This window comes from Vanessa cardui, chromosome 16, assembly GCF_905220365.1.
Source record: "Vanessa cardui chromosome 16, ilVanCard2.1, whole genome shotgun sequence".
In the NCBI taxonomy this organism is placed as follows: domain Eukaryota; kingdom Metazoa; phylum Arthropoda; class Insecta; order Lepidoptera; family Nymphalidae; genus Vanessa; species Vanessa cardui.
Genome location: NC_061138.1, coordinates 6,782,800 through 6,806,710, shown reverse-complemented (window position 1 = coordinate 6,806,710; position 23,911 = coordinate 6,782,800). Strand labels below are relative to the sequence as shown.

General features: G+C 31.2%; 1 protein-coding gene across 2 annotated transcripts; it reads left to right on the top strand.

Moving 5' to 3' along the window:
- Nucleotides 1–980: 980 nt before the first annotated feature.
- Nucleotides 981–22,602, top strand: LOC124536541 (activating transcription factor of chaperone). Of its 2 annotated transcripts, XM_047113108.1 has the most exons (5): nt 981–1,144; nt 3,697–3,796; nt 4,666–4,796; nt 13,711–13,878; nt 21,360–22,602. In XM_047113108.1, the coding sequence occupies exons 3-5, from the start codon at nt 4,691–4,693 to the stop codon at nt 22,124–22,126; spliced, it is 1,041 nt and encodes a 346-aa protein (XP_046969064.1). In that variant the 5' UTR covers nt 981–1,144; nt 3,697–3,796; nt 4,666–4,690; the 3' UTR covers nt 22,127–22,602. The 2 variants fall into 2 exon arrangements, with proteins under 2 accessions (XP_046969064.1, XP_046969065.1); XM_047113109.1 differs by lacking the exons at nt 981–1,144; nt 3,697–3,796; nt 4,666–4,796 and adding an exon at nt 13,362–13,513.
- The last annotated feature ends 1,309 nt before the right edge of the window (nt 22,603–23,911 follow it).

Genomic DNA, 23,911 nt, shown 5'->3' with positions numbered 1-23,911 from the left:
TTCTGATTTAATTAGGTTTTTATCGCGTATTGTACATTCTAAACTATGTAATGTACCTAATATTCACTCGCTCGTAAGCAATGAGATTTTAAGTTGGAATTGGCGATAAAAAATATTCTCACAAGCACCTCAAGCGTAAAATTTGTGAAGTTGTCTAAGAACGACACTTTAACAGTTTTCGATGCAAGTTACGTCACGGAAAAATTATTTATTAAATGTAAATTAGATTTATCTGGTTTCTTTCTGAATGATGAAAATACTCTAATTCGAACAACATTGTGTACATTCCCAATGTAAGCAGCTATAGCACTCGTGTTATGGTACCACAAACACCCAGAACCAAGACAACATAGAAAACTAATAAACTTTTTCTACCACGACTCGGCCGGGAATCGAACTCAGGACCTCAGAGTGGCGTACCCTTGAAAACCGGTGTACACACTACTCGACCACGGAGGTCGTCAAAAGCAGTCTCCCATTTTTCCTCCATTCTTTTGTAAGCAAATGAAAATTTAATCTCCGAATCTTCTTGCTACATTGAGAAACGCAACATTTCGAATTTCTACATTTATTCTCAACAGGTCACTATGTGTAATCGTGATTCATCTGATTATGTCAAAATTTTCATCTCTTCTTTATACCAAAATGTGTCGATTTTAAACAACTTTTAAATTTCGCTACCGAGGACGCGCGGTTAATCTTTGCATAGCCAATATGCAAGCATGTCCACTTCACTTTATTTTAATTATAAAAGGTTATTAGAAGAGCCTGACATAGGCTCGGCTCAGTTCAGGTGTTTGTACTCAGCGAATTAAAGATAATTATTACATAATTATTAAATGAATTAATTATGAAAGTGTAAAATTTATCAAAGTGAAAGTGGGAATTTAAATCCTCATCCCACCTCTATATCTGAAGAAGCCTTTCCTATTTGTACCTTCGCCTACTTCTCTAATAAAATCAGCTGTCAATTGTGTTCGTAGATTGTCGTTGCTGTCATTTTTGTCTATTACTCATCATGATTCACAAGTAGAAAGACGTGTTATTTGTTTTCTTTTGTGCGATAAATTCCACCAAGATGGGTTTCTAGTTTCTTAAACGTTTTGCACACCTGCGTGTGCCTTCACAAGTTAATAAAAATGCTGTAAGTATTCAATAAGTCACATTATATAATTTTATACTGTCCTATCAGATACTTGTAAATGCTATAGCGTCGCTATTACGCCATGAATGTAGCTTTCACATGAAACTTGAGTCATGCATGTAATATGACTCGTCACGTTATTGTAGCTGCAGATAGGCATCTGAGTAGATTACAAATGATCTTTAACCGCAATAAATATGAAAATAAGAAAATAAAAAATCTGTCATTGAAATAGTGTTAAATTTAATCAACAAAAAGCTTAACAATAATTATTTACTTATGTATACAATCATTCAATAAGTATATAATGTTTTATTTTAAAATAAGAAATATCACCATATGGTGCATGCTATTTCACAATATCAATTTTACATTTTGTAATATAGTATTATTTTAAATATTTCGTTGCTCAACACTGGAGACTTATCATATTAAGAAATAGTTGATTGCGAAAGCTAAGTACAGCCTTGTAAGACTTGAAATACCTGAGCGGTGCCTGTTATATTGACAATTATAACCTTTCTAATTCAAAGATGCTGGTAGCTATATAATACTATTTCAGAATTATTGTTCTTTACATTGTCGGTTTAATGTTATGTGTTAATTTTCTTATATTAATATTTTATTATATTTTTAATCGTCTATAGATATTATTTTTAATATAAGTAAAAAATTAATAGCAATATATTAAAGGAATGATTTATATATTAAACTTAATTATTATACAAAACCATAAGAGTGATTTAACACACCTGAGAAGTTCATTTTTGTAGAAAAATAATATTTCTATGAGTATTTTAATTTAATTGTCAAGACATAGGAAAATAACTGGAGTAATCTTTAGTTATAGTAATTGTTATTGAACATCCTGTTCGTCAATTTGCTCATGGGTTTTGTACTCGGTTATTTGCGTTGATCAATCATAGTCATTCGTAGTTAATTGCATGTCATTGTTTCCTATATATGACTTTGCTACACTCACAGTGAAGCAAAGTAAAGAAATTTATAATAATTATTATGTTGTCTTTAATTCGGTACTATCTCCTCAAGAGTTGATTTAGAGCCTTCTATTGTTTTTTCATATTTTTAATAATTAATAATCTAGAGTTGTTACAGTATCTAAAGATAAAACATATCTTATTCGTTTATTTGTTCAATACAAACAACAAGTACATCAACAATTACAATTTAATGTTAAAGTAAACTATAAAAAATTAAAATTTCCACAGCTTATTAACACATAATTAAGCAATCACTTCAAGGAAATAAAATGTATAAAACATATTTAAAAAGAACTCAATGTAAAAGAAGTTAAAGCTTGCAAAGAATTGTCAGCGTAAAAAAGTTTAAACATTCCACTGTCTGTAATTTAAACTTTCTATTTAGAATCAGTTGCACCCTAGGTTTCTGTTCTTAATTGGTATATTAAATAGCAATTGACTCATGTCCAATGCAGGTGTTTGAAATATATTTTACTACCTCAATGCAATTTTATTTATAATTTTGATTATATTTACAGTATAACAAAGGTATGATGACATCATCATATTAAAAAATAATATTAAAATAAAATATTACCTTTATTTTTTGTAACAATTAATTTTCTATATTTACAAATTTTTGACCCCAAGAAAAAATAGCATATTGATAAAAATATATATGTATTTTTAATATTTAATCACATATTTTATTTATACTTAACTATAGTTATGATAATATGTATGTACCACCTACAAGGTTAACATTTAATATGAATTTGAAATTTTGACATAATACAAGTTTCTAGGTAAATGTAAAATGTTTGCTTTGAAATTACACTACACTTAAGATAAAATATTAATGTTTACATTAAATATTGAATTATACTTATGTAACTGCTAAGTCTACAAAATTATATCTAATTAACAGTTACATGAAAGATAGTAATTAATTAAGACTGCATATTGATTGTATGTGAGTATTTTTTTTTTGAAAGTCATTGTTTATTGTTGGAATTGATTAAGTGCTTTAATCTATCTTAATGTTATTTAAATAAATAGAAGCTGGACTTCAATTTACTTATTAAGTCTGAAGTATAATAATGAATAAAAAATTAAATATAATGTTGTCTTAAATTTTCGCGATTATTACACATTTAAATAAAACTAATTATAACGGATGAATCGCGTATATTAATTATTTTTAAACATCCCGACGTTTCGAGCACTTTTGCTACAATCGTAAAATATTAAATAAAGACTCCTGTTTGCTATTTTTTAAATCTATACTATTTTTATAAAATTGAATATATTATGAAATTTGATTTGTTAATTATTGTTTTCCTTATTTATTCAATTAAATAACGGTTAGATTAAATTTAATATTAACTATTTACAACAATAGACAAAAGTCCCATAGATCAGAATTTCAATTTGTACGTACAGACGGTCTAAGTTCTTACATTTGGCAAGTGTGAGATGAGCTTTCTAGCAGTAAAAAATGTTTTGTATTGATTATGTTTATTGCTAAATATTTTTTTATTTTGTTAATGTATGAAATGTATTAATTTTCAGTGCCAAAATGGCGTCTTCAACGGACATCTCTGTCCCTCGACCAATATCAATATCATCAAAGGACCTCGACCAAAACAACCGGTCTTTACTTAATTTTGTGGTAAGTGACTTATAATATTTTTGTTATTAAAAAAAATTAGAAGGAATATATTGATTAGGTCTGGGCAGGAAGACTAGTATTTATAAACACATGCACATAGGCAATTAGTCCATCGTAAAATATAAGATTTTTACTTAAATGTCTCAAAGATATAAGACATCCGTATAAATTTGAATATTGCTCTATAAATACCCTCGATGGTCTAATGAACAGTACACAAGGATGTTAAGTGAAGTTCACGGGTTTAAGTTTCTGGTAAGCACAACAGAATTTTTATTTTAGTATTTTTTCATCCCTTGATCTCGTAGGTGATAGGAAATGTCGTCAGGAAATTTGCATGTGGTGGAGAAACTGTCACATGTATCAGGCAATGTTAAGTATAGCCATGTGGTGCAATTATTGAAATGAGTTTCAAGATTTCTCCTCAAGAAATTTGCCTGTTGCTCCTCTGTTGCCATATTAAAAAAAATTACTAAGGAACGCTTGTGTGCAAAAGGTTACTATACAATTAATGAGTTTATGGTCGATACCACACCTTGGCAATGAAACGATCGCCTCCTGGCTATTTCATCTCATATTAAATTGTTTATATAATATATGAGACAAATAAAAAAAAAAAAACCCTCTAACTTCGCCGGTTCTTCTCAGGTCAGGGTATTTTCTTTTCCGAACCGGTGGTAGTGTTTCAATTGACCATCAATAAGAAAGTGTAATGCTTCTATATTGAATAAAGTTATTTGAGTTTGAGTTTAGAAAGAGGAAAAAAAGATAGGAGAAATCTTGAGGCCATAACTTAACAGTCCGTCAATAGTTAATAAATTGATTTATGTATGACCGAAGCGTAATGTTTTTATTGATGAATGTTACAGAACAACGTCGACTCGCCTGTCAACAATGAGTGCGAGCCAATGGAACTGGTCGCTGGCTTCGGCCGACGGCCTTTTAACTGAAAATGAATGCTCTATGCTGCTCGAAGTTGATCTTTTTGACACCGATGGAGGTAATTCATAGTTTGAAATGTTTTTATAATCCTATATAAAAATATTTAATTTTTTTCTTTACATCAAAGTACCGAAATTGTTTGCCATTGCCATAGCTGAACTTACAAAACTCGACTATACATATATTTACATATATTTTTTAATGGAAATTGGTCTAAAATAGCTTAGGTGAAGTACTGGATAAAAAATGTACATTTTACTGTATATTGAAATTACTAACTTTTACAAGCGGTAGGTACTATTACCACTGTCAAATTGTTAAGCTTGTGCTTAGTTTGCGTTAATATTACATAACGTGTTGGTGATTGGCGGTTACTGAGAATGCTTGCACGTTTCACTACTCGTTTGTTCAGCAAAACATACTTGGTGTAAAAAGTATCTCATGAAGGGGACAACATGGCACTTTCCGAGGCTCGAGAGTAGTACTCTACTTTTTAACACAAACAGTTACTGAGAAATTCTTAATATTATAAAAAAATATTTTTTTTATTGCGCGATCGCAATTGAAAGCAAGAATCACAGTGTACTGCCCTATAAAATTAGCCATTAAAACAAAATTGAAACGTTAGAACTCAAATTGAATTTTATGTAACGAAATACTTTGTTTAACAAGACTTTAACAACATAATATAATTGTGTCACGTGCCTACTTAACCTCAATGATGTGCAAATATCGCTACAATTTTTCCAATAGAATTTAATAAGTGCTTTATAGAGCAGTAATTGTCACAATTTAAATGCGCGTCTTTTATTACGATTGTTTTTACTATTGATCGTGAATCGTAAAAGTAATAAATACTTGATTCTAATAACCATACTCATTCGATAAAAACGTTGTAAATCGCTCTGCGCAAACAATAATTTTACAAAACTTTCCTGTTAATTAGTCACTTAGTCCTTGTTAATCAAACTAACTAATTTCATTGTCCCATCAATGTATTATATTGTTGGGTATTAATAATAAGCGATGCAGTTAAAGGCATTAAGCATTCATGGGTGCCTTACACCATGATGAAAGTAGATTAGTACAGTCAAATAAATGAAATAGAAATAAACTTTGTACAAGTAAACACTCACAAGCACAACTCAAAAATATACAACGCCTACATACGTACTATTCACTATATGCTTTGCATCAATACCTTATTATTTATGTTTTAGTTCGAAATGTAGACCGTGTAATTGCTACCAGTCAAAATATCTTATAATATATTGTTCTTGTTTAAATCTGCGGTGTAATTACCGGCAAAAGGAAAATAGTACCCTGTATTAATGTGTTTCGGTTCTCAATGCTACTGGCGAAAATAACATTATAGATATATAATATACGTACATATAAATCATAAATTTATATAAATGTAAAATAAGATATGTAAAAAAGGATTGTATATATATATTCATAGTATGTATAGATTCGTAATGAGGTCTTCGGTTATTGATATTATTTTTAATGCACTCGACATCATAAGTCATCAAACGTCGCACAAAAAGCGCATTCATGTAACTTTAAGAAATAGGTTATCTATTTTATGGTTCTTGATTATTACTGATGTTACAATACATGATGTTTATAAAAATATCAAGAATCATTTAATAAGAACTGATTCTGTTAGAATCTTTACATAGTATAAAACAAAGTCGCTTACCGCTGTCTGCCCCAATGTATGCTTATATCTTTAAAATTACGCAACTGATTTTGATGCGGCTTTTTTAATAGATAGAGTGATTGGAGAGGAAGGTTTTTTTTATATAATACAGTAAAGACACATTGATAATTTTAGAAGTGTCTGATGTGATGTAAATTAACACATCTTTTGTAGTATATTTAGTATTTTGTAATATATTCATTATTTTACCCGTGCGTAGCTGGGCCGGGTCGCTAATAACATTATAAAGTGTCGATATGAATTCTTATTAGATTTCTTTCTTACTGCCTTGCCGGTGTTGTGTAGCTAAAAGGCTGTAAATACTTGGGTCCTGGTGTAAAACCATTTGTCGGAAATTGAGAGCAGCTTGGACTCGAAATTGTCATTGGTATATTCTCTTGCCTCTATCTCCGAACTGTCTCCAGCCGTGTTGTATTGGCTATCCCGTTTGGTAAGGGGTTGTCCATTAATCACGTGAGGCTTGAAAGGGGGGGGAGGGGTTTGATAAAAATCACGAAAATAACACAAGGGCCTCCCCCTTGTGTTATTTTCGTGATTGTATTGTGATTGATTGGAGGTGTAGTAAGATATCTCGTGTATTTATTTTTTCGTCTAATGCGCGATTTTTAAAAAAATGTGGTCCTTAATTTCAGAACAAAATAAGATTATAGTTTATATCTGTATTTAAATTAAGATAATATTCAGAAAATTTTAAGATTCGTTGTAGGTACTAAAAATACACGTGGTGTTGAGAAGGGGGAGGGTGGGTGGTCTTAAACTTCACTACGTATCACCAATGGGGGAGGGGGGGTTAAAAATGCTAAAAAAAGATCACGTGATTAATGGACAACCCCTAACGATAATGAGGGGAATACAGAGGGCATACGATAAGTGCAAGCATTTGAATACATCTCTAATGTTCTAGAACACTGCTGAATGGCCGCTGTGGCGGTAATATTTTTTATATTTAAGCTGTTTCTCATTTAAAATGGCGAAAGGTCCATTTTTTCATCGAGTAACTTAATATACCTAATCATATGTTCAGTTAATTGAAAATAAAACTAATTATCAAAACCGACCAATTAATAAAATGTAGATATAGTTAACATCAACTTTCATGATGAAAATTTTGCATAAATAGAGGCGAACTTTTTTTATTTTGGTAAAAATTGGTATTATAATTGTATCCAGTTATAGATATAGGGTACACTTACTGCATATCCGTATCTAATGTATAAATATTATTATTAAAAACATCAAAAATTTTCGTTCTTTACGTTCTATAAAAAATGTTCCATAATTATATTCTCATAAAAAGTTTTTGACAAGTAATGTACACATAATAAAAGTTTAAAGATTAACAAACCAACGGTTTAATACTCATCGGAAGTTGGACGTGTACATAGTAAGTGGTTTGGTATCAATTTTATTTTCAAAATTCGTACTTCAAAATTCCATTTCTTGCCCGATCAAATTGGAGAAAAAAAGAAAGAAAAATAATTGTATAAATATTCCATGGGGTTTGATAATAGCTCTGATATTTATGCAATACTTTATTATACACGTGTTGTTTCCGTTTAACAGTATGTTTATCTCCTTCCGTCATATCTAAATATCATTTAATTAGTGATATCACTGATTTAAACTGATGATATAATAAGCTAAATAAATATATAAAGCTAGATAAATGTAAATAAACCACTCATTTTTATTTTTGTAGTATAATAACATCAGGCTATTGGATCAAAGCTACGTGATAAATTCTATAAATATATTTGTAGTTTTCGCTACTGTTATAATATATTAAAACTAGTAGTCAGCAGCGGCTTCGCTCGCGTTAAAAGATTGTTGGTTGTCATATTTGAGGCAAAAAAGTAGTCTATGTCCTTTCTTGAAGTATCTTATATATTTAGATAAATATATTTTGGTGGATAAAATAAGGGATCATAGTAGTTACAATCTTTAATTTGAGTTCATTCAGTCCAAAGTTTAGGAAGGCTTATAAGAGTTTACCAAAGAACTTTCTTAGTGGAAGCCTACGTCATAGCATCTAACTGCATGCCGAATTTCAGCCCGATTGGTCCAGTGGTTTGGGCTGTGCGTTGATAGATCACTATGTCAGTCAGTCAGTCAGTCAGCCAGTCAGGCAGTCAGCCAGTCAGGCAGTCAGCCAGTCAGGCAGTCAGCCAGTCAGGCAGTCAGCCAGTCAGCTACCTTAGAGTAATTAGGATTAATTATATATTGGAATAATTTCTACCTAATTAGTTAATCGAACATTCGCAAGGTATGTTTCGTTTCCTCACAAAGAAAACTGGTAATGTACAGTAATAATAAGACGACGAAATTATTGAAATATTAATGAATTTTTTTACAAACTTAGTAATCACCAACCGTTTCAGTGGAAACGTAACTTAACGCTAAAGTAGTTTGTATGTGAATAGTGAACATAATCTATTTATTTAAGGTTAAAGGTTGAAATCTTATGACGCACATCCATTGTACGATCGTTTTTGAACGAATTTTACATTTCTAAGGCTGACACATATGTTGTTCTGTGTTATCGACATAAGTGATTTATTGAGAAATATACTTTTTTATGTGTAGGTCGTTTTTTAATAAATTCACGATATAATCGACGCGACAGTGAAAGTTTATTCAATAACACGTAGATATTTTTATTTATTTATTTTTTGTCATGGGGTTTACATCTTATATATAAGTAGTCGAATATAAAACAATTCAGTAACTTTTATTACTTAGTTTTTCAAGCAATTATTTTAAAGTATTGAAGAGCTTTTTAGTGTTATCATTATAGTTAAAAATTGAAAATAAGAATATAAAAAAGAATATTTTAATATGCAAAGCTTACATTTATGTGTACCTCTAATTTTGAATACCTAACGTTTACTATCAAATATCAACTAGTGTGCAAACTCTAGTTATTATTAAATTAATTAACAATGTCAACTCCAGCACTTGACCTAATATTTGAGTTGCGTTAAATTTTATTGACCGAATTATTCATATATTTATTATTTATATGCGACAATTAAAGTATTTAAGTCGTTTTAAAATTAAACTATTATAAATTAACTAATTATGTTGACTTTTGCATTTATATCACTCAAAAATAAATCTAGAAGGCCGAATAGTAATGTGTGTAATAACTTGTTTATGTTCCGTCCGATACCATAACGAAATCCCTTTCTCATTAAGAATGTGAAATAAAGGTTAGATTAATAAGCAGGCCATGGTTCTATGATAATTATATTAATTTTGTTCAATGAATGAAAACAAAACTTATTGTTTTCACTATATTATCTCATAGTGCATTAGTATTTAATTTGTATTTGCTTATTTAATTAAAGAATACATATATTGGTAGGCATTAAAATAAATTTAGATAATATATCGTCACACATATTTCGTTAAAAAGTTTAAACAGTTGAATAGAACATTCATTAAAGTGAAATAATAGCCCGTTAATTCTTCATAGGATGGCTTCATCTTGCATGTGCGTTTTGGAGCTTAGTCCAAAATCGAAATACAAAGTATTTAAGTGTCCACTTGATCCTTCTTAATCGTATAATAAGCACACTTATTTCGGCACAACTAAAAGCCATTAAACCAAGAATTGAATTGAAGCACACTTATTATACGTTTAAGTATAGTCATGTTAAGTCAACTGTACTACGATGTCACAATTTGACTTTAAACTATTCTTTTGTAGCGTTTTGTGTTCTTTTATTGAGCAACTCATTTCGTGCGGGAACCATATCGATTTTTAAAGTATATTTAATAAATTTTTAATAAAAATATATGATAATTGTACGATATTTTTATAAATAATCACTGATCCTATAGCTTGTTGTGTGTATAAATAAATGATGTAATTTTATGCTGATTTGGGGTCATACTTAAAAGCCGATGTAAAAATATGATTTTATAAATAGCTTGTTTTTAAAATAACGTTAACATATCGTGAATGACCGCCACAAAATAATTTCATGCCTCTTTCTGAAACCCCAACAGTAGTTCTGTTATAATATAAATATAAAGGGCAAGCCTTTTCAATTTTATTTTTTAATCTAAGATAATAAAAATATCTCGAATATTTCTAAATTGAGAATCAATAAAGATTCCTTCTTTTTTTAGCGTTGCTTATTCGCATTTTAATCTTAATTTAGTATCGTCATCTGGTAAATAAATTATTTTTTATTTCACAATTATTCATGTGGAGAAAAGTGTGAAGTTATTTTGAGGCACATGTTAGGTCTTGTAAGAAAAAGCTTGAAAAGAAATAAAAATAAACATAAAATAATTTTTAATATAATAATAAATAAAATTAAACTAACTTTAGACCAAACATGACATCCAAAAAACACGTAACAATAAAATTTTCCAGGTAAAGCATTAATGTTTGTATATTTAATAATAAAGATTGTATTGTATGAAGCTGTACGACACTATCTTACATGTGACATAAATTAATGACACGGCTACTTTTAAAATTCTATAAATAGATTCAGCAAACCGAAATTTTCAGATACAATTTTACAGTCGTAAGGTATCGTTAAGTTATTATTAGGGAATTAATATTTAGTGAAAAAATTCGTTTAGCAGTTCGATTTTCTGAAACATTTCGAAAACATTTCTTTAATAAACATACTTTTTGTGAAAAAATAAATCCATAGTATATGTAGTTCTTTAAAGTGTCATGTACATAGCTCAGAATTTTATACTTTTTTATTTATATTAAAAACGAAAACGTTTATTCATTTTACATCTGAAGATATGTGTTCTACGTAACCGGCGTTCTATTTTAAACGAATATCATATCTTAATTGTTTTATTATTCCTCGTGTGACCGACGCTTAGCCCCCCACAGATTCACCTCATGTACAGATAGCTGCGGGTCAATAATTGACATGTTATCCTATTAATGTATCTGTATATTTATTAAACGCATTTTATATGCTGAAGTTATATAATAAACTAATTAACCGTGAGTGTGCCCCCCGCTGTGGTAATTATGATGTTATGTAACACGTGCATAAGAATAAGGTTAGAACGCGTGCATCTTAACCGATGATTGCGGGTTCGAACCCAGGCAAGCACCGCTGATTCATGTGCTTAATTTGTCTTTATAATTTATCTCGTGCTCAGCGGTGAAGGAAAACATCGTAAGGAAACCTGCATGTGACAAATTTCATAGAAATTCTGCCACATGTGTATTCCACCAACCCGCATTGGAACAGCGTGGTGGAATATGTTTCAAACCTTCTCCTCAAAGGGAGAGGAGCCCATTAACCCAGCAGTGGGAATTTACAGGCTGTTGTTGTTGTTGTTTATAACACGCGCAAGTGCATTCAATACTCCTTTGCGCAGCCCTTAAACCGAAATAGCAATACGAAGTGTTACAGTAGACTAATCGATTATTGGCTGCTAACATGCCAACTGCTTGTAAATATTCTAGTAGTTTTAGGAGAATGAGTAAAAGAAGATTTATTTTGAAGTAATAGTTAGAGATTGTAGTACTAATGTATACTTTGATTTAAATTTCTTTGCCGTTGGAATGAACTATTACTAGTAGTCGCCCGCGGCTTCACTTGCGTTTTATGGTATTGGTTGTAATGTGTTAGGCCAAAAAACTAGCCTATGTCTTTTCGAGTTCAAGTTTGCTTCATACCAAGTTTCATCAAATTCGGTTCAACAGTTTGGCCGTGAAAGAGCGACAGATAGACAGACAGACCAGAGTTACTTTTATATTTATAGTATTAATATAGATATTTGTATTATAATTATATTGGAAGAAATAAAAATATTGCTCTACATACTCTAAAATGGGCGTAAAATGCACAGTCAAGTCAGTAAATTAATATTTTGAAATTAATTATAATGATTAAGCATTTTATGATATCGTTTACCTTGCTATGACGGAGACTTAAATATTGTATATAATTTTTATAAAGAAAATAAAAATCTAATTATTTTTTTAAATGTATCTAAAAATGAATCATATTTGACAAAAATGTTCCATTAAAACGATAAATTTCCATTATCATTATCAGTCGAGTCTTTGTTTAATTTAAGTGTTCTTATGTAGTTGCCATGCTAGAAGCGTGGGTGTGTCTTGATAATCATTTACAGGTCGTGTGATTGGTCCAATATTGTTTATATTAAAGAAAGTGACGTCACGAACAGTTCAAAAACATATTTGTTTTTAGCAAGTTAACCCTGTGCATGTTTTTAATGGAATATCTCGGAGTTTACTGTTTTCCTTTATTTATCTTGTTTCCAATGAAAAGCGTCCCGATATACGTAGTCATGTTTGTTCAATCGCTTACATTCATGACATGAATCAAAAATAAATCTTAATGCTTTAAATAAAGTTTCGAAATTTTGTGAAATTATATACTTTATTTTTAGGACGGCATAAAATGACTAGAAAAAAAAATAAACAAATTAAAATATTCAACCACTCTTAAAATTTCGAAAATTACAAAAGCGTGTGTAGTTAATTTAAATCCATGGCGATTTTACAATTTTTTTGAAAATTGTTTTTCAGAAAACTATTTGTATGTTTAGATTCAACGAATTATTTAAATTGCGGACTTCAAATATTAAACACAAAAAAATATATATTTTCAAGAAATATATCGTATTAATATTTTAATGTATCTTATTTTTCATAAGAACAATGAAAACGGGCTGAACTGCGATCCAGTATAGATGTTTTTATAACAGAAGTTATTGTGACATTATCAAATAAGATTTAAAGCATCACGACATCTGGGCGTTTCTTTGACGTAATATCGTGTGACAGATACCGTTCATATATATATATTGACGTCTTCGGCCCCTCTTCGTATTTTGTACATTACTTATCTAAGCTCCTTACCTTGAAGCCTCTTCCATTTATTAACGCGAATTCTACATCATTCTCGTTACAATTCGTATCAGTATAACAAGACTTGTTCGTTCGTTTCGATTTAATTTCAAAATGTGTTGTTACAAATGTAACGGAATGTGTGAACTGTGTAGAGAATTTCAATTATCGCTTATTCAAAGTAAGAATCGTTCAAATTATGAATATTTGTGTATTAAACGAATTAATTGTGTATTTGAAAAAGTTTAACCAAAATAAAATAAATCTTCGCGATACAGATACAAGTTTAGCTGCTTCGATTTTTTTAATAACGAATACATAAGTTTCTATGCAAATTATTTAGCATATTATTTATTTATAATTTTTTTAATTCAACAGATCTACTAAAGAATTTTCCGGGCGCTGCACCGAAGATCGAATCTGGCAAATTGCTTCAAGATGACATATCAAACACAATGTACCCGCCATCCCCGCCAGAGATCAAGCCCAGCCGAGCTGAGCTTGCGACTGATCTTCTGCAGCAGCTGGAAAATCAATGCAAACAAGGTAATTTAATTTAAAAAAAAAATCAATTCGATACTGTAGATTTCTTATCTAGAAATTATGAATAATGTTTTGATACAAAATGGACCTTAACCTAAGGTGGATTAGTATTGAGTTATTATAAACATATTTGCTTGTTTAGATTGAAGATTGCCAATGTGTTTACATTTGTTTTATACCGGTACTTCTCTGTAAATATATATACATTGCAAATAAAGATTCATAAGTGCTTGTAAGAAGCCTTCTTAAAGAAAACAATATCATCAAATCAATATCACGGTTTTAAAATAAATAAAATAAATTATGCACTATCGCTCATCTCAAATAATTCCTTATTCTCATCTAGGTATTAGTACTGGCTTTTTGGTAGACTGTTATAACTTTTAAATATAAATTTATTTGAAGGTGAGGGTATAAAAATAGGAGATATTCCTACAAGTAATTCGAATACTGCTTCACCTAACTGTTTAAAGATTAAACACAGTAGCCATCTTCTTTTCTTGTTTAAATGACTTTATTCCGATATTAATGTATTCCATGTATCGCATATGATTAAATATGATGATTATTAAAATAACATAATATATAACACTTATAAAAAAAGAAAACTTGAATTTTATAAATAGGTATCGTCCTTAACCTAGAAGTTATAAATATCTTTTGTCTCTTATATTAACATTTCTTTTTTCTATTTATAACCGCGTCAATATTTATATTTTTTTTAAATATGAATAAAACTTCATATAATAACGTTATAATATAGTTATAACGTTATTATGTGTTTAAAATACTTAAATAATTCTTGTTCGAATGTTCATACGGTAACAATCTGTCTCATGTTATACATTTTTGGAAAATGCACGTTAATTTTTTATTATTACGAGGTCTTGCAATTTAATTTTATTGCCAGTCGGAAAAAAACTAACAAATGTAACAGAGCAGGAATGCGCTTTGGATATGAATACTTTGATTATGAATTTGCTTTCGACACAAATTATTATAAATGTAATTGGTATAAAATATCTATAGGATTTCTGCATGTACCCTAAATATTTATTGAAAAGGGAAATTCGTAACTTGCTCGTTTCCATAAATATAATTATTATTTTATTATTCTAAATAATTTCTGGCTGTCGTTTGCACACGTATAACGCGGAAACCTCTCGATAAAATTTAACGAATCTCGTTACGATGATAACCTATTTCCTGGGTCAACGTAAAGTATAATTTTTATCATGATATATGAGAGGGTATTTAAGGGATATTCAGAAACTGTACCTTTATAAATACTTGAATAGTTGGTTTCTGAATAAATAATATTTTTTTATTACTTAACTAACCAATCACTTTATTTTTTCGTGTATATCATTATTACGTATATAAAGATTCATTCATGTATTAATTATTAGATACTAGTTTTCGCCCTCGGCTTGGCTCGCGTTTCAGGGTGTTGGTTGTCATGTGTTAGGCAAAAAAGTAGCCCATGTACTTTCCCGGAGTTCAGGTTTGCTTCATATCGAATTTCATCAAATTCGGTTCAGCGGTTTGGTCGTCCGAAAGTGACAGATAGACAGACCGACAGATGGAGTAAGATTGGAATAAATTACCCTTTAGACTTATAAGTTTTCAATTCTTGCTTGGTAAATGATACGAAATTGAATACGTTTTTTTTATTGTAAATAATAAGTTAGGTAGCAGAAATCTTCTGAAACAAAATGTTTCTTTAAGTAGAGAAGTAAGTAAAGTCAAAAAGGTTTTTGGATTCGTTTATATCTGATTAATTTGGTCGAATTTTAACATATCGTCGTTTCTGTGCTCTAACACTTTCAAGTTGATCGGGTACGGAAAAATAATGTAACATATGTAATACATGTAAAATATTCATATATTTTTTTAACTTTTATGTTTAAATAATCCTATTAGTCTATATCAATATTAGAATTTATTTGGCACACTATATAAACTCCAATCGAAATTAATAACATATAAATATTAAGCTCTTTTTGTAAACTAAAATCGCAATAAAACAGTGTTTTGAAATACCGTTTAGAACTATTTTTTCGTGTGAAGCTATGTAGCTATGTAGCTTAATAGCTTTTGAAGTATCAAAAATAATCCATTGTACCTTTGTACCGGTTTTTAGCTCTGATTCATTTTTAAGCATTTTTACAAAAAATAATATATTTAAACACAATCATTTAAGATTGATCACTACATACAGTTAAATTATTAAATAATATCGATATAATGTACGTATTATATAATTATCTGCATAGATTAAAAGGACACACCCCTGATCTTCTTTGAGAGAGTCATGTGCGCTTAGCGTGATTCGTTTTCTTTATCTGTCGTCTGTGGCTGTTAATTAATAACTACAGATTGGAATATTGGTGTGATAATTTTGTTATAAGTTACTTAACGATTTAATAAAAATAACCTCTCTGGGTAAAATCTACTTACATTATTTAATATTCAATGTATTTTTACTTCAAATAATTACAACAGTAAAAAAAAATATTAGTAAACGAGTTATTTTAAAAAAGGCATTCCTAATTTTACACAATTTATTTACTTTTGTATTTGCAAATTAAGGGATGTCCGCACTTGTGTTATAATAAGATTAATAACTATTCTAAAGCCTCGACTCTCCATTAGTTATAATAAAGCTTCAGTTCGTGATATTTTTTGCGATATAAGATATAATAGAATAACGCCATGTATTCTATTCGTCCTTATTTAGTGTTCATTTATATTAATAAACATGTAACAAATATTTTCTAAATATTATTTTGGAAATTTTCAAATTCTCAGGACTTGTGTCAAGACGTTGAGACGTTCCGGAACTTCGAGACATTATGAATAATGATGATGAAGTTTTCGTTTTGGAAAATTTATCATCGTTACAACATGATAACATTAAATATAAAATAAAAACTGTCTCACCGAAATCTTAGTTTGAAAATAATAATTAAGAATGTATGTTTTGATAATAAGAATTCTAAATTATTGAAAAAAAAAAACAGTAAAGTACAATAACCGATATATGTAATAAATAGTCCTTGTTAATTATTCTCATTTTCACAAAATCTTGTGAAATATAAAAATTGGTACTGGGTTTGGTGCCCCTTACTTCAAATTACGTAGCAGAAGTAGTGTGAAGACTATTTTCAAAGAGTCAAAAGAAGGTGTGTTCATTTATTGTGTACATATATATTCTAAAATGACGTCGTGAACTGTAACTATTATATCTGGAAAAAGTCCGGGGACTTCAAAACCCACTTCATTTTTGATTATTCTTACCATCACTAAGACTATATTTAAAGAAGCGCAAGCCTTTTGAAAATTTAATTTGAAAACGTAAACTTTTTAAATGTAATTATTTATTATCTATTTATTAGATTTTAATCTTTTTTTTTCAATTAAAAAATGTAGTATTATGCTCTATATTTCTATTAAATAAAAATTGACGTAAAATCTATTTTTCGCATTGCCCATTTGACACTCAGATATAGACTTATTAGGGATCTTTGAGTTGAATAAAGCAATAACATAAAAAGCTTTCCCTTTGACGTTAATAATGTTTAAGGTTAATTAAAACTTTTTCGTGTGTTATGCAATCGAATGCTGTAATAAGATTCAGAAAACACCAATAGCTTTCTGTAAATTCTACCATGCATGGAATATATCACGGCCTCCGTGGTCGAGTGGTGTGTATATCGCTTTTTATGGCTACGCCACTCCGAGGTCCCGGGTTCGATTCCCGGTCGAGTCGGTGTAGATTATCATTAGTTTTTTATGTTTTCTTAGGTCTGGGTAGTACCGTCGTTACTTCTGATTTTTCATAACACAAGTGCTTCAGCTTCTTACATTGGGATCAGAATAATGTATGTGATGTTGTCCCATATTTATTATTTATTTATTGATATGTAAATCATTATTTTAATCCCTATCTGATTCTACTCTACGTATTGAATGTATTTTATGATTGAAGCTAATCCTTTTTAAATTATAGAAATGTTAAATGGTACTTAGATATATTTCAAATTGCCCTAATTAGGTCAATTTAATCATCGCGTAAAAATAAGACAATATTTTTAAAAAAATAAAAGAAATCATTATATCTACGATATAAAATGTGTCAGAAAGAATGCGATTGCAGTAAAGTTGTTGCATGTGCTGTAGTATGAGTTCAATTATGTATTCAGTGGTTATGGCCGAGACAAGGAGGGGAAAGGCGCGCCGTTTCGGCGTTGACATTGTATGCGCGCGCGCACTCAGTTTTAGCGTGTCTCGCGCCGCGTCTGCAGGTCTACTATACCCGTGACAATAAATTCAATTCGAGAAGAACATTACGGGCGCTCGCGCTCGGCTCGCGACCTATGCCTGCCAACGTCCATGCGCCTTCTGGACGCCGTTAGAATGAAGTACCACTATCGCTGCATTTGGAATAAGGAGATAGTGTTCAATTCACAAAAACTTGTTAAAAGACGTTAGGTTTACGTGCCCGATTATTGATTTTCAACGACGACTATAGCTCGCATCACGAGGATTCCAGTTTCTGCAATTCCACTGCCCATTTAATCGTATAGAAGTAACTAGCGTATTATAGCAGTAAGAAAAATTATAGAGGACAATTATTTGTTAATATTGGACTTCGTAATGGCACTTGCAGATCTGTATGCTGGTACGTGCTTTGAGCTATTTCAAATGTGTCAATATGAGATGGTTTGTTTTGATTATGTTGTGTTTTTGTAGGTTGGGATTGAGATCTGGTTTCAAGGTCTTTACGCTCTAATACCTGCCGTGTTTTTACTTGAGATACAGCTACTGCTTGTAAAATTATTAAATACTTATACTCATTTCGTCAATGTTTCTCGTTCTTTATATCTATTCATAGCATGGATTGACATTTCTGGCATTGAGCATAACAACTTAATAAAAGCGTGTCGTATTCGGAAGCATTGTTTATTTATATTATAAAGTTGTTCGATTGACTATGGGGTTTGTGTGAAAGATTGTATTCAAATGGCTATTCGAATGCAACAAAAAAAATATCGCTTATATTTATATATATATTCACAATCGATTAAGGAAAATTTTGATATTATTATGAATAATACATATTATAATTTGCAATATGTGTCGCAGATTGAATGCGCATAACTTGAAGTTATTTAGCATTGCATTAAGCAGGCTGTTGTTTATGACGCGTAATTTACCTCATTGAATTCACGTGGCGCTAGTGCTACAAGGCGCTGAGGTATGAGGTATAAGCATGGTCAATTGTTTAATTATTTCTTTTACGGAGGTTTGTTATGTGTGCGAACAATTAATACGTGGAACGAAACCTTTCCACGCTTGTGCCACGACCAACTGATAAACCAGTTCGCTCCCAAGGCGACCTCGTTCGTCGTTCGCCCAATAATTAAAGCGACTTATTGGCTACTTGTTTTCATTCCTACGCATTGATATAGATTATGACCTGTTAGCGAAGGCGTGTTGTTATTGCTATGATATGCTTAAGTAATTTATGATTTACTTTTGTGTTTATTCCGTGATAAATATGTAACGTTCGTGCATGTTTATCAAGCATATGCATATATTTTAATTTGTTGTTGGCCTTTATTAAATGATCATTTATCTTATTTACATATTTTATAGGAATTCCATTTATTAGGATGATAGTACAACAAATATATATATATCGATACCATACTTAAGTCATGAAAAAAGTTCCTATATTAAACAGTAGTTCCAAGACTAGGTTATATATTTTGATAACTTTAATTGGTATATAAAATAAAATTGTTTAAAGTACGTGGTAAAAGGAAATTATTTTTGGCGTCGCAGAATAAAATTTATCTAGCATTATAAAGCTAGGGGCACATCGGTGAACTTTGTTGATTGCGAGAGTTTATCAGAGGGTCAGCGGTTGACGCGCCTCTCGTTGCCTATCTGTGTCGCTAGCTGTACATGATCGTTGAAAATGTAATAAATCTACGAGAACAATACGACTTTCGTATTGTTTATTAAATACAAATTTTATTGTGCGTTAATTGTACATTCGTTTGTGATATAAAATGTATAGAACATTCGATCGATAGAATAAGGTTATTTCGATGACTCAAATTATTCTTTGAACTCTTACAATGCATCCATATCTATCGACCTCAAGTATCGCCGTAAAAAAGAATCAGATTCTTGCGCTCAGACATCTTCTCAATTACTTTCAATTGATCATAGTGTGTACGAGTCTGTCAACTGTATTAATAAAAATACCCTGTCGATCGTTAAACAAATAGTTGTACAGTTTATCAGATAAATTACGAATCTACTACGCTTGAAATGTCACAAGGAAAAATCATTACTCGGTACCGCATATTTTAATAGTGGACTTTACTTGTTATGAGATAACTAACTGAATTAAATAGTTAATATTATCTAAAACGGGTTCCTACATTAGAGTAATAGGAATATCGTTGTTCTCAGATATTATTGCTTGAAATTATTTGTGTTTTATAATTTTTTACGACCTCTAAATTATTGATAAAGAGAATGCAATTCAACTATTCGAGGAACAATGAACGTTTGACCTTAAAATAATTTAATACAGCATAGTTAAATAATGATTTTATTTTTATTTTATATAAAAATAAGTGCATAGTAACTTCTAACAAAGGAAAAGTTTAAACGTTAACATTGAATCACGAATCACGCTGTTTATGGGGTAACAAAATAATAAGGTTACGGTAATCTTGAAATTATCATAATTGAAGGATTGAATAATTATTGCCAATGAGAAATGTTTCGATTACAGTGAAGCAATTGATTATTTATGGTATTCGCGATAGCTGACTGCGTGCAACATGAGATCCTGTTTATTTAATTTCGAGAGCTTACTTGACACTCGCTAAATACGCAAGGTACTTAGTAGTCAGCCTTAGTAGTCAATGACTTAACATTATAATATTTACAAAGAGTTATGATAGTTTGTAATTGTTAAATTTACTAACAAAGATAATTTAATTAGAGATAATTAAAAATAATTTTGATACAAATAACTTCCAGTGTGTCAACATTCACTGTCTACATGTTTACACTCGAGCCTGTTGTAATATTTTGAAGTATGCAATCTGAATATAGAATGACGTTTAAGAATTAAGTTTATGTATTTAAGCATTATGATACTGTGAGTTGGCACTTGTGTGCTGATATTTCATTGTATGTTATATTGTATAGCAGATGTATTCGTAGATATTTTAATTATTCAGAGTCAACTAGACTTATAAAGGTTATGATCAGTTTTGTCGTTAATCATGTACTTATATTCGTAATAAGGAATTTTTTTTCTAAAAATGCAACACTATTCATAACACATGTTGTCAATGAAAATTTACATTCGATACAAAATATTGTTTATTATGTTTGTATTATAGACGTTTGTCGGTGGGCGTTATTAATTATTATTATCGTTTTAATTGCAGAAAACATATTTTCAAACTGGTTGGAAGAAAAAGTGGAGCTTCCCATCTTCGAGAACATCTCCCAAGTGCCCGAGCGTGTAGAGGTACCGCAAGTAGCGCTGCCCCTACCCACGTACGCGCCACAGACGGTACCGCAGCCGACCGAGGAGCTACTGCGAGAGTTCGAAACGGTATACGGCGCCGTCGAGTTGACCCATCTTACACCGCCGCAGAGCCCGCCCGGCCCCGCCACTCAACTCCTGCTTAGCTACGCGCAGCAAGCACAGTGCGCCTCCATCGCGCCCGCCCTGCACCCCGCTCCGGTGGTGCCGGAGCAGTGGCCCGTCTCCCCCGCGCCGGTTGTGCTGTCGGAATACGACTGCGACTCCCAGCTCGAGGAGCTAGTTCGCCACCGCGCCGCTCAGCTAGCGTCCCCGCAGCCGTCCGCTCGCAGCGCGTCTACCTCGCCCCGCTCCTCCCCGCGCTCGTCGCCGCCGTCGTCGCCGCGCTCGTCCTCCACCGACGAGGAGTGGTGCGCGTCTCGCCCCAAGCCGTACTCGCGTAACGTCGACGATCGCCGTTCGCGCAAGAAGGAGCAGAACAAGAACGCAGCCACACGCTACCGCCAGAAGAAGAAGGCGGAAGTCGAAGTGTTGCTCAACGAGGAACAGGCGCTGCGCAATCGCCACGTCGACCTCGGAGAGAAGTGTTCGGACCTGCAGCGAGAGATTCGGTATCTCAAGGGGCTCATGCGCGATCTGTTCAAGGCGAAGGGTCTCATAAAATAAAGTTTTGCTCTACGAATCAAGTGAAAAAAATACACGCACCGCGCGATTCAACCGTGGTGTATTGAATTATATTCAAACAGAAGTTAAGGAGTTTATAAAATTTCGATGATATATCTACATTTAATTTCTAGTTAAGCTAGATAAGTTGTATCGTTTGCATCTTACACCTAACGTCGAGCAGCATAAGTCACACATGTAATTTCGTCGAGGGCAACATCTCAGCAATGTAACATCTAATAACATCATAAGAGGCGCTGTCTTCTCATCATTCATTTTCTTAAATATAGAGGATAGGTTGCATTCATTGTTATGAAATATGAACGTTTAAATTGTTTGGAATAACAGCAGCACGTAATTACATTTGATTTTGTACAGTTTATATTTTATTCAAAAACATGAACATGAAGTATTGTACATAGAAATTTTAGAAACATCTCTGTTCTATTTTCATACAATATAAGGAATGCGACGGCGGAGCTTGTTGTTTTATTTAATCTTTTTTGTGTATTAATTTTACTAATATTTAAATGAGTCCAGCGATATTTATAACATTGTCCTTAAAGCGTTACGAGTGTGTTTATTGTGTAAGACATGAAACTTTGTTACAAACTCGTTTACTTTCTCTACATTACTGATATATTTACCAGATTTTATGAGCAAGGAGATTATTGCTACAATATTTGGATTTGATTGCATTTATTGTGTTAAAATAATAATTATTACAACTGGTGTTTTTAAGTATTGGCTAACTTTGCATACATTTTATTATATAGGTATAAGTAAATATTAATATTATCTAACTCGAATATTACACAAAAAATAAATAAACAAAATTAATTACTGATCGGCTCTGGATAAAGTTAAAACAAATAATACCCCATGGGGCTCTGCCATGAATAAGTGACGTAAACAATGTAACCATACTAATTTTAACAACGCATTAAAGACATTTTTATTACTACACTATTGAATATTTTGAATTTAACAGACAACAATCGATTAATTGTAGTCAATATATTATTAACATAAATTAAAACATAAGGAACATAATTTTTTTAAAATATTGAACGTTGAAATTAAAGCTATTGGAGCTAGGCTATTCTTTATACAAATAATAAATCAGATTTATACATAAATAAACAAGACCTTACGAGTACATATTACTTTATTTTTATACTTAACAGAACAACTCAGGGTGAACACTTCCATAATCATCTAGATTTCGCAAGGACTTGAAGGTAATTGAAAGAAAAGCGATTATTGTGCGTCACGGTTTTGGAATGACTGGATCGACAGCGTGTTTGTTGTCACTACTTCTGAACGACGCCATGCAAGCAAGGAATTGGCCTGCAACTCTCTTGCGTTTCATTTGAAAGTGAAATGCAATTCATTTTGGCGGAGTGTAATCAAGCTTTATTCTCTCATAAAACGCTTAGTAAAAATTATTAAATGGGTCTATGTTTAAATCACATTGTCTGTGATTAGTTACGGAATGCCAGGCCAATCTTTGTATTAATTAATATGATTAGTAGTTAAACAAGACTTCTAGTTAGACATTGACGATTCCAATAATCTTTAGCATGTGGATATACATTTGTTTTAAAAAATGCTTTAGACGCAATTAAGTCACACAAATGTTACTGTAGTGCTTATTATTTTACATCTTTATCATATTACATACTGTCTTCTCATGCTAAACGTGCTAGAGTACGTCAAGGCTCCATCCTGACCTACGCAACAGCGCCTTTACACGGACAGCATATCAAAATAGAGATCGAGTTGTAA

Coding starts and splice junctions, on each gene's coding strand:
- LOC124536541 (XM_047113108.1), top strand. CDS start 4,691: ATGAGTGCGAGCCAATGGAACTGGTCGCTGGCTTCGGCCGACGGCCTT. Junction 4,797..13,710: donor TCTTTTTGACACCGATGGAG/GTAATTCATAGT, acceptor TTAATTCAACAG/ATCTACTAAAGAATTTTCCG. Junction 13,879..21,359: donor GGAAAATCAATGCAAACAAG/GTAATTTAATTT, acceptor TTTTAATTGCAG/AAAACATATTTTCAAACTGG.